Source organism: Artibeus jamaicensis, unplaced genomic scaffold (assembly GCF_021234435.1).
Source record: "Artibeus jamaicensis isolate MK-2021 breed Jamaican fruit bat unplaced genomic scaffold, CSHL_Jam_final contig_1284, whole genome shotgun sequence".
In the NCBI taxonomy this organism is placed as follows: domain Eukaryota; kingdom Metazoa; phylum Chordata; class Mammalia; order Chiroptera; family Phyllostomidae; genus Artibeus; species Artibeus jamaicensis.
Genome location: NW_026521249.1, coordinates 3,352,080 through 3,369,103, shown reverse-complemented (window position 1 = coordinate 3,369,103; position 17,024 = coordinate 3,352,080). Strand labels below are relative to the sequence as shown.

The following is a 17,024-nucleotide window of genomic DNA, read 5'->3' as shown; positions in this document are numbered from 1 at the left end:
GTCAATGCCAGACAAAATTTACTTGTCAATCTCCAAGTTGTTCAGATATTTTTCCTGAAAATTAATGAAGTGAATGAATAAATAAAATGAAGATAAAACAAAGCTGTTATGATTAACAAAACTCTTAGGACTATGAAGTTATGTATTACAGAGCATTATCCCTATATTAAAAGAAGAGAGATGCGCTGTAGCTATATATTTTATCTACTCAAAATTACCTCTACCAAAAGTAGGTGAGTGATAATGTACCTGATATGTTGGCACTGAAGGATAGGGGATGACCACTCCTTGAATCTGATTTCCAATGCCATTGGGTTGGCCACCAATGAGGGTCTGACTCTGGGGTTGTGAAAGTCCAACTATTCCTTGGTAGTTTTGCTGCTGGTTGGGCATAACTTGATAACCTGTAATGGCACAATGAGTTAAATCCTGCTTTGATTCATTTTATTTCATCTAGTAGAATGTTTTTGTACTGTATGAAGTACTTTGTGTTCTAAAATGACAAAATTTTGTTTCAACAGCAAATCTCAAAAAACCTAGTATGAGAGCAAACATTTAAAAAGTTTACTATGTAGGTGGTACAGGTCAGCAACTTTTTTTTCCCTTTAAAATATATTCAAATTACATTTGTGTACAAACATTTCCTTTGCAGTGCAGATTTATAGGATCGCAGATTTGGTTTATACAGATAATTACTATTAATATTTAGTATATATTACAATCTATTTTGACAACTACCTTCTAGGGACCAGGACTAGCTAAGTAATTTGTGGGGCCCAGTGCAAAAGAAAAATGTTGGGCTCCTTGTTAAAACATTATGGAGAATTTTGCATTAGTAATAGAACATTACCCCAAGCATGGAGCCGTGTGTAAACGCACAAATTGCATGTTCACAAAGCAGGCATTTCTGGAAACACTACTCCCCACAATCACACTAAGTTATAAATCCTTACATTTGGAATGTGCCATAAACACAAGAAAAATGGAGTTATTTAGTAGTATTTATTAGATTATTTCCTTATGGTATTGTTGAGGTCACTAGACAGACAAATAAGATGCTGAAAGAGATTAAATAACCTGCTAAATTCAGTGGAGTCAGGCCAAGATGGAAGTATAGGCAGATATGCTTCGCATCCTTGCACAACCAAAAGAAGGATAACAATCAATTTAAAAACAAAGAACAACCAGAATGGCCATAAAATCATATGCACGGAAGTCCAAAGACAGGCAGCCTGGGCAGAGAGGATGCGGAACAAGACAATGCAGTAGTAGACTGTGCAGGCAGTCCCACATTTGTGCACAGATAAACTGGGAGGAACATGGGGGAACGAGACAAGTGGTGAAATTCAGGGTTTCAGCATGGGAAAATAAAGAAAACCCCTGGCTGTAAAAAATCTGGAGGTTTTGGTGTTGGTGAGGGAAATTCCTAGTCTTTAGGACTCTGTTGAACGGAGAGGCCCACAGGGTCCTAAAACATACACAAACCCACCCACCTGCAAATCATCACCCGAAAGGGCAAAATCCGCTGGTAGGAAGTGAGGGAAAGCAGGAGAAGAGCCAAGCAAGTGGCATTGTTCCCTCTCTAACCCCTCTTCCACAGACAGCATCCGGCACAGCAAACACAGTTGCCCCACCCTGGCAAATACCTAAGGGTCCACCCCTTACCACATAACAGGTGTGTTGAGACAAAGAAAAATGGCCCAAACGAAAAAACAGATCAAAACTCCAGAAAAAGAACTGAATGACAAAGACCTAGACAACCTATCAGATGCAGAGTTCAAAATAGTGGTAATCAGGATGCACACAGAACTGACTGAGCTCTCTCGCAAAATGAAGGGAATAATAAAGGTTATACAAAGTGAAATAAAGCAAACTACACAGGGAACCAACAGTGAAGGGAAGGAAACTGGGACTCAAATCAACAATTTGGAACAAAAGGAAGAAATAAACATCTAATTGGAACAGAATGAAATAAGAATTCAAAAAAATGAAGAGAGGCATAGGAACCTCTGGGACAACTTCAAGCACTCCTACATCTGAATCATAGGGGTGCTAGAAGGAGAAGAGGCACAGCAAGAAACTGAAAACTCATTTGAAAAAATGAAAGAAAACTTCCCCAATCTGGCAAAGGAAATAGACTTCTGGGAAATTCAGGAAGCCCAGAGTATCCCAAAGAAGCTGGACCCAAAAAGGAACATACCAAGACACATAATAATCAAGTTACCCAAGATTAAAGATAAGGAGAGAACCTTAAAAGCAGTAAGAGAAAAAGGGAGAGTTACCTACAAAGGAGTTCCATAAGACTGTCAGCTGATTTCTCAAAAGAAACCTTACAGGCAACAAGGGGGTGGAAAGAAGTATTTGAAGTCATGAAAGACAAGGACCTACAACCAAGATTACTCTGTCCGGCAAAGCTATCATTTAGAATGGAAGGGAGATAAAGTGCTTCCCAGATAGGTCAAGTTAAAGGAGTTCATCATCACCAAGCCATTACTACATGAAATGTTAAAGGGACTTACCTAAGAAAAAGAAGATAAAACATTATGAACAGTGAAATGACTACAAACTCACAACAACTGAACCTGAAAAATAAAAAGTGAGCAAATAATGGGAATAGAAACAGAATTACAGAAATGGAGATCACATGGAGAGTTATCAGTGGAGAAAGGGAGGAGGAGAAACGGGGGAAAAGGGACAGAGAATTAGAAGCATAATTGGCAGGCAGAAAATAGACAGGGGGAGGCTAAGAATAGTATGAGAAATGGAGAAGCCAATGAACTTATATGTATGACCCACGGACATGAACTAAGGGGGTGGGAGAGGAATATGGGTGGGAAGGAGTGTAGGGGGTGGAGGGAACAACTGTAATAGCAAAATCAATAAAATATATTTAAAAAAAGCAAAATAGGTAGGCAGAAAATAAGACAGGGAGGGGTTAAAATTTTTATAGGAAATGGAGCAGCCAAAGAACTTACTATGTACAACCCAAGCACATGAACTAAAGGGGTCAGGAATGCTGGAGGGTGGGGCAGGTGCAGGAAGGAGGGGGATAAAGGAGAGAAAATAATTGGGACAACTGTAATAGCATAATCAATAAAATATGCTAAAAAAAAAAGAGATTAAGTAAACTGCCAGAAGTCACAAATCAAAGGGAAGAGGACAACTCTTCCCTAAGCCAATGGCCTTGATGGTACATAATTTAAGCAGTCAGTTAAGAGTATAAATTTACTTCTATCAAGTGAATTTATCAGTTATTTAAAAAAGAATCCACAATGATAAATTTTAGTAGTGAATATGATTAAATTTTGTCTCCTGATCCTTAGAGGATTCCTTTAGGTAAACCACTTAGTTCAGGACTTATGTAAATTATTAGAAGCTATAGCAAGCCTTTATTAAAAAAAAAAAACACAGAAAAAAATTTTTTTCCAACATCAGGGTATTTAAGTTCCTACAAGGATGAAGCAAAACTATACAGCATTTGTATAGAAATATAAATTTCTATAACTAAAGGTCAGTGAAATGATTTCTCTGATAACACCATAAATATTTTGCTATCTATTTTTCATTTTCACCCTTAGTAATCCCTAAAGCAACAGGAATGGCATAGATCCCATCTCAGGTATGAACTATAACTAATAGCATCACTATAGTTATCCAGGAGCTTTGATGATTCTGTTCAATGACTAAATAATCAAATAAACTCTAGCATCAACCTTCTCTAAAGATATAAATATGAAGTATATCTGGTAACTAAGAACCATATTAACAGCAACAAAGTAAAAATGCAGTTACAGCGAATCCTTTAATAGTGAAGGGTTCTGGAAAATGATGCTATATCTATGGCTACGGTTCTTTATGGTTGTATTTCATATGACTTTTCACCAATCTAACTTTTTATTAAAAATGTATATTCTAGTCCTTACTGTAATAAGTGATTGATAATATGCTGTTTCTTAAACCTTTCTCCCTGTAAATTTCCTAGATTACTTAATTTTGTAGGCAGATAAAGGTAGAGAGAAGAAACTTATTTCTTGCTTTTTAGCATAATAATTAACAATCAACCCTATTTCTAGTTTATGAAATGACAAGTATTTTGAATTCTTACCCTAACATACCAACACACTTTTACCCCTAGGAAAATAAAGGGGCAGGAGTGAAAATGGGATGTGAATATAATGTTTTCTCGTGTTGGAAATGTTGCCTCAGAACACACACACGCACACACACAGCAGAAGATTTAGAACCTGGACTCAGTTCTTATAAACTGAGAAAGTAACTTCTTACTTTGGACTTGTTAGAATTACAGTCCACTAAATTTTTTTAAAAATGTAGATACCTGGCAGACTTCAGTGTAATACAGTTAGTCTTAAAATACCCTAAGAAATGCCTTCCAAGAAGCTTCAAGAAGATGTTTTTCTAATTACTTTTCTATTTTTTCGCAATATATTCAAAGTTAGAGATTGCTCTGAAAGAAAACTTTGGGAAAAAAAAAACCCAGCTAATAATATATGTGCAAATGTACTTCTGATATTCTTTATCTAAGTTTACTAACTTAAAAAAATGCTCTGCTTCCCTCAAACTTAAAACTAAATCATCTTCCCTGATTGGTGTGGCTCAGTGGGTTGGGTGCCTGTCCTGCAAACCAAAAGGCCACTGGTTCGATGCTTGTTCAGGGCATATACCTGGGGGTGGGCCAGGTCCCTTGTTGGTGGTGTGTGAGAGGCAACATATTGATGTTTCTCTCACACCTGATGCTACTCTCCCTCTTTTCTTCACTCCCTTCCCCTCTCCAAGATAAATAAAATCTTTATTTATTTATTTTAAAGATTAAAAAAAAATTTACATTTCGAGGGGAAGGGAAGGAGAGAAGGAGAAATATCAATGTATGGTTGCCTCTTGTGCGTCCCCTGCTGGGAACTGGCCTGCAACCCAGGCATGTGCCCTGACTGGGAATCAAACCTTGATCCTCTGGTTCTCAAGCCCGAGCTCAATCCACTGAGCTACACCAGCCAGGGCTAAATAAAATCTTTTAAAAAATACAATGAAATCATCTAATAGTTCATTGATTATTTTAAAATTTCCATGTGAAAACTTTAAAAGTATGAGTATTTAAATAAAGACCTTTAAATGAAAAATATATTTACTAAGTTTTAGAGAGGCATCTTGGAGACCTTCTGCCTAAAATTCTCTCTTCAGAAAGTCTGACACAGAAAACTGTCGCTACAGATTTTATGTTGTAGTGATGTAATGTAGACTCACTGGGACACTATACCATGGAATTTGCATCAGTGTATTTCTAGTGATATTTCAGATTCCTGAATGCAACTGAATATCCCTTAATATCCATGACTACTAATAGAGATACACATATATAATACATACATACATATGTATGTATACCTCCACAGAAACATCACACACACTTTGAAAATATGACAATATAACATGACATCCAAAATGTTTGCCCCAGCACTTAGTCACTGTTATAGAGGGCAGTAAACAGGATATGTCTGGTGGGTGACACAGTCCCTATATTTGAAATTAGGTATTCTTAGTGATGACACCATATCAGAATAACAGAATTAACAGGGTCTTATAAAAATAAGAGGGAGAAATTAATCCTGACTGATAGGAGTTAGTGACATTTGAGTTAGTGACAATGAACTTAAAGAAAGAGAAAAAATATGGAGAAAAGTAAAAAGTGACTAATATGTTTAAGGAATAGGAGACAGGAGTGGCTGGATATGGTATGCAGAGTGAAAAGTAGAAAATGAAGTTGAACAGAATATTGATGGAGAACCAAAAAAATTACAAATAAAAGAGTAGTGAAAATTAGCTAGAAGTTCTACATTTTTAAAGATTGTGAAACTAGAAAAATGACTATTTTAAGTACTTCACTCAGAAGCAACATAAATGAATGGAAACAAGATCTTAAATAATAGTGGAGCTATAAAAATTAAGAATGCCATGCACTTTAAAAGGAAGTATCTTCCTTAAGAAGTTCTTTTACTAATCTCATAAATTTGTTCATTGCCTTATCAACATCACTAGAACACTACACGTAGTATAAATCTGTTCTTTGAACTGTTCACTCATGGTTTGTGCATGCCTTTAAAAAACACTGAAGTACGGTGTGCTTTTTAACGGTGAAGTTAGAAACTTTAACATCACCCTCATTAAGCAACCCTCTTCCTAAAACACCCACATCCAGCTATGACACAGCCAAGACAAAGAAAGTGAACACTCAATATTTATACTTATTGATTAAACAATAGGAAAAAACATACTCTTAACAGAATGAAACCAAAATATGATATGATTATAGAGGATGGTATCATGTGCATCAAGGAAGGTGCTGCCTTTGGAGAGAAGCATGAGCATTGACAGAGAAAAGCAGGAAGATATTGCATATGAAAAGGTGTTGTTAAGCAGAAAAGCAACAGAATGACATCAGAAAAATGGTGGCATGAGAAATCTCCTTTAAATTCCTATAATTTGAACAGCTTGTAATCGCTCAAATGATTCCCTGGCTCAATGCAAAGTACGCCCGAGATATCCATGCACAGTGCATTGAAACATCTAAATATGTGCAAGTGAGAGCAAATGGGGAAGGCAACAAGGGCTGAGATGAACCAGGAGCCCTGTTGCGGCAATTGAGACTCAGAGAAAAGGGTGTGGAGGGGAGATGAATAAGATGAGCCTGAGGAGATCATGATGGGTCTACAGAAGCAAAGAGATTCACTCAGGGGCATTCCCACAGGAGTGAGCAGCATGAGCTGCAGCTGAGCCAAGACCCAGGAAGAACACAGAATGGGGGTGCAACCATGGTTGTCAGGTGGCTGGGAATCCAGGCAGGGAAACAAAGCCACAGAGCCCTGTTGCCCCATAGCCTCCCAGAGCTCACATCCCTTCTCTGTTGGTGTCAAGTTGTAGAGCCTATCTGCCAATCTAACAACTGGTACTACAGAGTCACTTTTTTCCCCCTCAATAAAGGCTGCACTCTGAAGCCAGTCCTGGGGTTGGGGCACAGGGTGGGGACTCCATGGAAGTCCAAAGTCACTATTACTGGGAGGGCAAAACAACAAAGAAACTGGCTGGTTCCTCCAGCCCATCTTACCCCCATGCATCCTGGCTACACTGATGATTGAGGGGGACAGCACTGGGATTCCACAGAGCTAAAAAACTTGTGATTCAGCCCTAGCTGGGCAGCTCAGTTGATTAAAGTGTTTCCCCAATATGCCAAGGTTCAGGCTTTAATCCATGGTCAGGGTACATACAAGAATCAACCAATGAATACATGAATGGGTGGGATAATACATTGATGTCTCTCTCTCTCCCTCTCTAAAATCACTAATATAATAATAATAATAATAATAATAATAATAATAATAATAATAATAATAATGAGATTCTACTGAAAAATAAGAGAAAGGTCTCATAAATCTGGTAAGTGCCACTCATACAGATACCTAGACAGAGGAAGAAATCAATCAAATACCATGAATAATCAAGGTAGTGAGGTAGCTCAGAAAAATAAAGAATTTCCAGAAAACAAACTTAAAGACATGAAAATATGTGATATAAATGACAGAGAATTCAAGACTGTCGCTCTGACAACATTCAACGAGATGTGAGAAAATACAGACAGGCAATTTAATACACTCAGAAAACAAGTCAGCACACAAAACCCGTACTGTACCAAAGAGACTGAAACTACAAAAGAATGAACCAGAAATTCTGGAGAAGAAGAACTCAGTAAAAGAGATCAAGAATGAACTAGCAAGCAGAGGAAATTGAGCAGATACAGGAAAGGATTAATAATATCAAAGACAGAAGTGATGCAGAGGGAACGAGAGACCTGAGTATAAAAAGAAATAAAAGAACACTACCAGAAGTGTCTTACTCTATTAGAAAATACAATATAAGAATAGGTATACCAGGAGAAGAGGGAGAAGGGAAAGGAGAGCCTATTTAAACAAACAGTTGATGAGAATTTCCCAAACCTATAAAAAGCTAGATGCTCTAATCCAAGAAGCAAACAGAACACCTAGTTACCTCAATCCCAGGAGGCCTTGTCCAAGGCACATTGTATTAAAACTATCAAAAATTAATGACAAAGAAAGAAATCTCAAGGCAGCCAAGGAAAAGAAGAAAGTAATTTATAAAGTTAAGTCCATTAGGTTATATTGGACTTCTCAGCAGAAACTACAAGCCAGAAGAGAATGGAACCAAATATTCAAACTACTGAAAAAGAGAAATTACCAGCCAAGAATAATATATCCAGAGAAGTTATCTTTTAAATATGAAGGAGAAATAAAGACTCCCAGACATACAAAATGCTGAGGAAATTTATCACCAGAGAACCTCCACTGCAAGAAATACCCCAGGGGGGTTATTGTACCTGAAACAAACAAACAAACAACAAACAAACAAAGGTAACAAAACTCTAAGTAGGATCACTGACAAACTTAGAGCATAATTAGGGGTAATTTGTGATGACAGAAACATAAAAGGGAAGGGGGTAAAGGTCTGAATTTACAAAGGAGGATGGAGATTAGATGCATTCAAAAGAAAAAGAACTACTGTATATACTGTTTCTTTTTCATAAACTCAATGGTAACCAAACACAAAATACCCAAAACTGAGACACATGGCTTAAAAAGAGAGAAAACAGAGGAAAGTATGGAATACAACTAAACTAAAAACAACAGAAACACAAAGGAAAAGAACCAATGGAGGCACACAGTAACCAGAAAACAAAAGATAAAATGGCTATAGAAAATCCTTATACATCAGTAATTACTCTAAATGTGACTGGGTTGAATTCACCAATAAACAGGAACAGTATAGCAGATTGGGTCAAAAACAAACAAACAAACAAACAAACAGACACACAAACAAACGACAAAACCCCCAAAACCATATGCTGCCTTCAGGAGACACATCTATGCTTCAAAGACAAAGTTAGAATCAAAGTGAAAGGGTGGGAAATGATTCCCCAAGCTAAGTAACATCCATAGAAAAGCAGGTATAACTGTACTTCTGACAAAACATTTCAAGATAACAAAAGTAAAAAGAGACAAAGATGGCCATTTTATAATTACAAAGAGAGGACAGTACATCAAGAAGATGTAATGTTTCTTAAAATATATGCACCCAATCAACAAGCACCAAAATATAAAGTAACTACTAACAGAACTAAAGGAAGAGACACAAAAACACAATCATAGTTGGGGACCTTAACACTCCACTGACAGCTCTAGATAGATAGATCTTCCAAACAGAAAAAGAAGAAAAAAAATTGGCCTTAAATCAGGGGTCCCCAAACCTTAGGCTGTAGACCAGTACTGGCCTGTGGCCTGTTAGGAACCAGGTCACACAGCAGGAGGTGAGCAATAGGCAAGCAAGTGAAGCTTTGCTCACATTACCACCTGAGCTGCCCCTTCCCCTATTCATGCAAAAATCATCTTCCATGAAACTTGTCCCTGGTGCCAAAAAGTTTGGGGACTGCTGCCTTAAATGACACATTTGGACAAAATGTGTTTGGACACAAATGGACAAAATTGACACTTACAAAGCCTTTCATACAACATCCGATTACACATTCTTCTCCAGTGCACATGGAACACGCTCAAGGATAGACCATACACTGGGTCACAAAACTAGCCTCAACAAATTCAAGACTGAAATTATACCTAGCATATTCTCTGACTACAATGCTTTGAAATTAGAAATCAACTGCAAAAGGATGTAAAGAAATATACAAATATGTGAAGAATCAATAATATACTACTAAAAAGTGACTGGGTCAACAAAGAAATAAAAGGCGATATCAAGACATATAGAAACAAAAAAGAATGATAATATGATGTATCAAAACTTCTGGGATGCACAACCACCAACTAATGCCATACACAAAAATAAACACAAGAGAGATAAAAGATCAATTAGAAGTCACAACATCATAAAAGTCCTAGAGGAGAACACAGGCAGGAAAATATCAGATATCCCATGCAGAACATTTTCACTGATATGTCCTCTAGAGCAAGGGACATAAAGGAAAGAATATACAAATGGGATCTCATCAAAATAAAAAGCTTCTGCACGGCTAAAGAAAACAAAAGCAAACTGAAAAGGGAACCCACTGTATGGGAAAATATATTTGCCAATGATACCTAACACAAGGGTTTAATCTCCAAAATATATAAAGAACTCACATGACTCCACACCAGGAAGACAAACAACCCAATTAAAACATGGGCAAAGGACCTGAACAGATACTTCTCCAAGGAGGACATACACAGGGCCCTGAGACACATGAAAGGATGCTCAGCATTACCAGTCATCGGAGAGATGCAAATTAAAACCAAAATGAGATATCACCTCACATCAGTCAGAATGCACATCATATACAAATCAACAAACAAGTGCTTGTGAGGTTGTGGACAAAAGGGAACCCTGATGCACTACTGGTGGCAATGTAGACTGGTGCAGCCACTGTGAAAAACAGTATGGAATTTCTTCAAAACACTATGGAATCCTGAAGTACGGATTCAAAAGAACATATGCACCCCAATGTTCATAGCAGCGTTATTTACAATAGCCAAGTACTGGAAATAGCCTAAGTGCCCTTCACTAAATGAGTGAATAAAAAAAACTGGTATATTTACACAATGGAATACTATGCAGTAGAAAGAAAGAACTCCTACCCTTCATGACAACATGGGTGGATCTGGAGAGCATTATGCTAAGTGAAATAAGCTAGGCAGTGAAAGACAAATACCATATATTCTCACCAATGAGGGAAATCTAATCAATAAAACAAGCAAGTGAGCAAAATAGAATCAGCGACATGGAAATAAAGAACAAACTGACTATAACCAGAGGGGAGGCGGAAGGGGGATAATAGGGGGAAAAATGGGAAAGGTTGTCAAGGAACTTGTGTAAGGACCCATGTACAAAGATAATGGGGGAGAGGACTGAGTGTGGGAGGTGGGGGAGGATGGGGTGGACAGGGTGGGGGAGAGCAATGGAGGGGGAAATAGGGAAAACTATAATTGGACACAATAAAAAATTCTGGAATGCAGTGAAATCATGAATAAGAGAGGAGTTTCAATCATCACAGGCCTATTTCAAGAAGCAAGAGACGTCCCAAGTAAGCAGCTTAATATTACACCTTAAAGAACTAGAAAAAGAACAAAAGCAACCCAAAGCCAGAAGAAGAAAGGAATAACAAAAAGTAAAGCAGAATTGAATGAGAACAAAAAGACTATAAAAAAATTAATACAACAACAAGCTAGTTCATTGAAAAGACTAATAAAATTGGCAAACCATGGCAAGACTCACTAAGGAAAAAAGAAAAAACTCATATAAAAAAATCAGAAATGAGAGAGAAGTTATTACAGACACCATAGAGATACAAAGGATCACACTAGAATACTATGAAAGACTATATGCCACCAAATTCAATAACTAGAAGAAATGAGTAAGGTCCTAGAAATATATAACCTTTCTAGACTAAATCAAGAAGAACTGGAAAATCTAAATAGACTGATAAACAGGGAAAAAATTCAATTAACCACCAAAATTCTCCCCCAAAATGTAAGTCCACGATGAGGTGGCTTCCTTAGTGAATTCTACCAAACATTCAGAGATTTGATACCTATTATTCTCAAACTCTCAAAAAAAACTGAAGAGGTAATACTTCCTAACACATTTTTAGAAGATTTTATTTATTCAGTTTTAGAGAGAGGGGAAGAAAAGGAGAGAAATATCAATGTGTGGCTGCCTTGGTTGCCTTTCCCACTGCCCTATACTGGGGATCTGGTCTGCAACCCAGGAATGTGCTCTGAGTGGGAATCGAACTGGCAACCCTTTGGTTCATAGCCCATGCTCAATCCACTGAGCTATGCCAGCCAGGGCTCCTAACACATTTTTATGAGGCCTACATAACCCTGACATGGATAACACAACAAAGAAAATTACAGGCCACTATCTCTGGTGAATATAGATGAAAAAATCCTAACCAAATACTAGCAAATTGACTATAACAATACATTAAATAAATAACATCACGATCAAGTGATATTCACTCCAAGGGTAAAAGGATGGTTTAACATATACAATTCAATCAATGTAATACATCACATTAACAAAACAAAAAATAAAAATCATATGATCTTATCAACAGATGCAGAAAGAGCATTGGATAAGACATGGATTTATGATTAAAATATCCAATAAAATGGGTAGAGAAGGAAAGTACCTCAACATGACAAGGTTCACATATGACAAACCTTCAGCCAATATCATACTCAGTGGTGAAAACCTGAAAGCTTTTCCTTTAAAATCAGGAACAAGACAAGGATGCGTACTCTCACCACTCTTATTTAACATAGTTCTGGAAGTCCTAGTCAGAGCAATCAGGCAAGAGAAAGAAATAAAAGGCATCAAAATTGGGAAAGAAAAAGTAAAAGCATCACTTTTTGCAGATGACATGATTCAACACTCCACCTAGAAACAATAAGCAAATTCAGTAAAGTTGCAGGATATAAAATCAATGTATAAAACCCCACTGCTTTACTATATACTAACAATGAAACTTCAAAAAAAGTACTGGAAAAAAATTAATTTCACAATTGCAACCAAAAGAATAAAATATGTAGGAGTAAACATAGGAAAGGATGTTAAGATCAGTATTGAAAACTATACAAAGGATGTGAAGACCAATACTGAAAAGTATAAAGCGTTATTTAAAAAGATTAAAAACGTTACAATGAAATGAAAAAATATTCTGTGTTCATGGATTGGAAGAATCAACAATAGTTAAATTGGCCATATTGCCCAAAGCCATATACTGATTTAATGCAATCTCCATCAAAATCCCAATGTAATTTTTTAAAGAAATAGAACAAAAAACCCATCAGACACTGTGAAAACACAAAAACCCTGAATAGACAATGCAATCCTGAGAAAAAAGAATGAACCTAGAGGTATCACACTACCTGACTTCAAATTATACTACAGAACTACGATAATCAAAATAGCATGGTATTGGCAGAAAAACAGCCACAGAGACCAAAGGAACAGAATTGAGAGCCCAGAAATAAAACCACATGTTATATGGGCAAAATATTTTGACAAGGAGCCAAAAACACACAATGTAGGAAAAAAAGCCTCTTTAATAAATGGTGCTAAGAAAATTGGAAAGCCACATGCAGAAGAATGAAACTAGATTAGTTTGTCCCCATGTACAAAAATTAATTCACAATGGATCAAAGAGCTATATATAAGAGCTGAAACAATAAATTATATAGAAGAAAACAGAGGTACTAAACTTATAGACCTTGGCTGTAGAAAACATTTTATGAATTTGATCCCCAAAACAAGGGAAGTAAAGGCAAAAATAAATGGGACTGTATCAAACTAAGAAGCTTCTATACAGCAAAACAAAGCGAAAACAAAACAAAAGGCAATCAACTGAATGGGAGATGATATTTGCAAATAACAGCTTCAACAAGGGGTTAATATAAAGAAACCATACAACTGAACACCAAACAAATGATCAACTAAAAAATGGGCAGAGCACCTGAACAGATACCTTTCCCAAGAAGACAAACCAGTGGTCAACAGATACATGAAAGATATTCAACTTCGTTAGCTATTAGGGAAATGCAAATCAAAACTGCAATGAGATAATGTCTCATTCCTGTTAGAATGGCTGTTATCAACAAGACAGGAAATAATAAGTATTGGAGAGGTTGTGAGAAAAAGGAACCCTCAATCACTGCTGCTGGGAATGTACAATGGTACGGCCGTGGTGGAAAACAATGTGAGTGGTTACTCTAAAACTTAAGAACAGTGTTACCATATGACCCAGCAATCTCTCTTCAGGGTATCTTCCTGCAAAACTTTAAAACGTTTATTTGCAAAGATATGGGCACCAATATGTTCACTGTAGCACTACTCATAGTGGACAGAAGGCTGGATGAAGATGATGTAGTACATATATGAGGAGGGACCCAAAAGAAACTAGAATTTGTTTATAAAAAAGAGTGTATTTATTCATACACATTTACATATTTTTTTAAAAGATTTATTTTTAGAGAAATGGTAAGGGAATGAGAAAGGGAGAGAAATGACATTGGTTGTCTCTTGCATGTCCCCAATGGGGACCTGGCCTGCAGCAAGGCATGTGGCCTGCCTGATGGGGAACTGAAATGGTGACCTCTTGATTCACGGGCTGGCACTCAATCCACTCAGCCACACCAGCCAGGACTATTTGTACATGTTAAAACTTCAGCCCTGGCTGGTGTAGCTCAGTGGATTGAGCACGGGCCTGCGAACCAGACAATCGCGGTTCGATTCCCAGTCAGGGTACATGCCAGGGTTGCAGGCAGGTTCCCTGCAGGCCAGTTCCCAGCAGGGGACGCACGAAAGGCAACCATACATTGATGTTTCTCTCCCTCTTTCCTTCCCTTCCCCTCTAAAGATAAATAAATAAAATCTTAAAAAAAAACATTAAAAAAAAACTTCAATTACCTTTGAAGTATTCTCCATTTAATGTAATATACCTATCAAAATGTTTTTTCTACTGCTGAAAACAATTTTTCAACCCCTCGATTTTTATGTCTTTTAGTACCTCTGCCATTTTTTGTTTCATTCTCTTCCACATTGGCAAAACTGTTCCTTTGTAGGGTTTTTTCATCCGGGAAACAAAAAACAGTTGTTTTGGGGTGAGATTGGGTGATTAGGGAGGGTGTGGCACAGGGATCATGCCATTTTTGATGAAAAATTTCTGAACACTCAGTGTGGTATGAGCAGGTGTGCTCAAAAATCACCAATCATGAAATGGGTAAATGTGTTTAGTTTCCCCCAAAAATGCAGTGAAGGACTTCTAGCCAAGATGGAGGCATAGGCAGATATGCTTTGCTTCCTGCAACAACCAAAAGAAGGACAACAAATTTACAAAACACCATCAGTACTGTCAGAAAATCAAGCTGTATGGAGGTCTGACAACCAAGGAATTAATTAAGAAACATTCATCCAGACAGACATCTGGGTCAGAGAAGACAACTGGCAAGGCAGCAGACCAGGCAGGAGTTCTGGCCGCGGGAGGACCAGTCAGTCCCACATCTGTATGAGGGTAAACTGGGAGGAACAACTGGGGAGAGAGACATACCAAGCAACCCAGGGTTCCAGCGCAGGAAATAAAGCCTCAAAACCTTTGGCTGCCAAACCTCTGGGGGTTGTGGTGACAGGAGAAACTTCCAGCCTCACAGGCGAGTTTACTGGAGAGACCCACAGGATCCTGGAATGTACACAAACCCAACTACCCAAGAATCGGCACTAGATGGGCCCAATTCACTTGCAGGTAGCAGGGGAAGTGACTGAAAGCGTGGGGAGAGACAGACAACCAACACTGTTCCCTCTCTGACCCCTCCCCCACATACAGAGCCACAATGCAGAGAAGTGGGGTGGCCTGCCCTGGTGAATACCTAAGGCTCCGCCCCTTACAATGTAACAGGTGCCTTGAGACAAAGAAAAATGGCCCAAATGAAAGAACAGATCAAAACTCCAGAAAAAGAACTAAGTGATGAGGACCGAGACAACCTATCAGATGCAGAGTCCAAAACACAGGTAGCCAGGATGCTCCCAGAAATGACTGAGTGCTGCCACAAAGTAAAGGAAGAAGTGAAGGCTATACAAAGAGAAATAAAAGCAAACTATACAGGGAACCAACAGTGAAAGGAAGGAAACTGGGACTCAGATCAATGATTTGGAACATAAGGGAGAAATAAACCTTCAACTGGAACAGAGAATGAGGAAACAAGAATTTAAAAAATGAGGAGAGGACTTCCGCCAAGATGGAGACGTAGGTGGAGGATCCACCTTGCCTCTGTGCATAACCAAATCTAAGAACAACTATTTTTAACAGCAGTCACAACCAAGCCACACGGAAAATCGACAATACGGAGTCCAAAGGACAACTAGATACTCAGCTGGACCAGTTCGAGGAGCGAGGCCAGCAGCGGAGCAGGTTAGCAAGAAAAAATTCCAGGGGTGGTGCGCGGTGCGCGCAGGCAACCAAGGGCGCTGATCGCGAGCGAGCTAGCTACGGGAGCGCACCGGGAAGAGGCGCGGCGGGTCGGTCGGTCGCGCGCATATACGTGCGGAGAAACCAGTGAGAAGGGAACCCGGCGCGGGGCAGCAGGCTCCCACAATTCCCATCGGATAAACAAGCCCCAGGCGTGTGGAGTGACTGGACGGGCTGGGCTAGCGGAGAGGACCGCCATTGCTCCCTCTCTGACCACGCCCCCACACACAGCGTCACAAACCAGCGACCTGGGTCGCCCCGTCCTGGTAAACAACTAAGGCTTCACTCCGCTCACTTAACAGCACGAATAGACCAAAAATGGCTCTAGGACAACTCAGAGCCCCAGAACCGATAGATCTAAGTGATGAAGAAATAGCCAGTCTTTCAGATGTACAGTTCAAAACACTGGTTATCAGGATCCTTACAGAACTGGTTGATTTTAGTCACAAATTAGAGGAACATATGAAGGCTAAACTAATTGAAATGAATGGTGATACAAAGGAAGCCAATAGTAATGGAAAGAAAATTGGGACTCAAATCAAGGGAGTGGACCAGAAGGAAGAAAAAAATGATCAAACAGAAAAGAATGAAGAAATAAGAATTCAGAAAAATGAGGAGAAGCTTAGGAACCTCCAGGACATCTTTAAACATTCCAACATCCGAATTATAGGGGTACCAGAAGGGGGAAAGGCACAGCCACCAGTGGAAAACTTATTTGTACAGATAATAAAGGAGAATTTCCCCAAGCTAGCAAAGGAAATAGACTTCCAAGAAATCCAGGAAGCTCAGAGAGTCCCAAAGAAGTTGGACCCAAGAAGGAACACACCAAGGCACATTATCATTACATTAGCCAAGATTAAAATGAAGGAGAGAATCCTAGAAGCAGCAAGAGCTAAGGGGACAGTCACCTACAAAGGAGTCCCCATCA

At 38.5% G+C, this 17,024-nt stretch overlaps 1 protein-coding gene across 13 annotated transcripts in view; it reads right to left on the bottom strand.

Annotated features, from left to right (window-relative positions):
* The window catches only part of R3HDM1 (R3H domain containing 1), a 220,387-nt gene that overhangs the window by 42,875 nt on the left and 160,488 nt on the right, over positions 1-17,024 (bottom strand). For all 13 annotated transcript variants that reach the window (XM_053666930.1, XM_053666921.1, XM_053666926.1 and 10 more), the window contains one exon: positions 250-404. In XM_053666930.1, the coding sequence (XP_053522905.1) occupies positions 250-404 (155 nt within the window). The remainder of the gene's footprint in view (positions 1-249; positions 405-17,024) is intronic.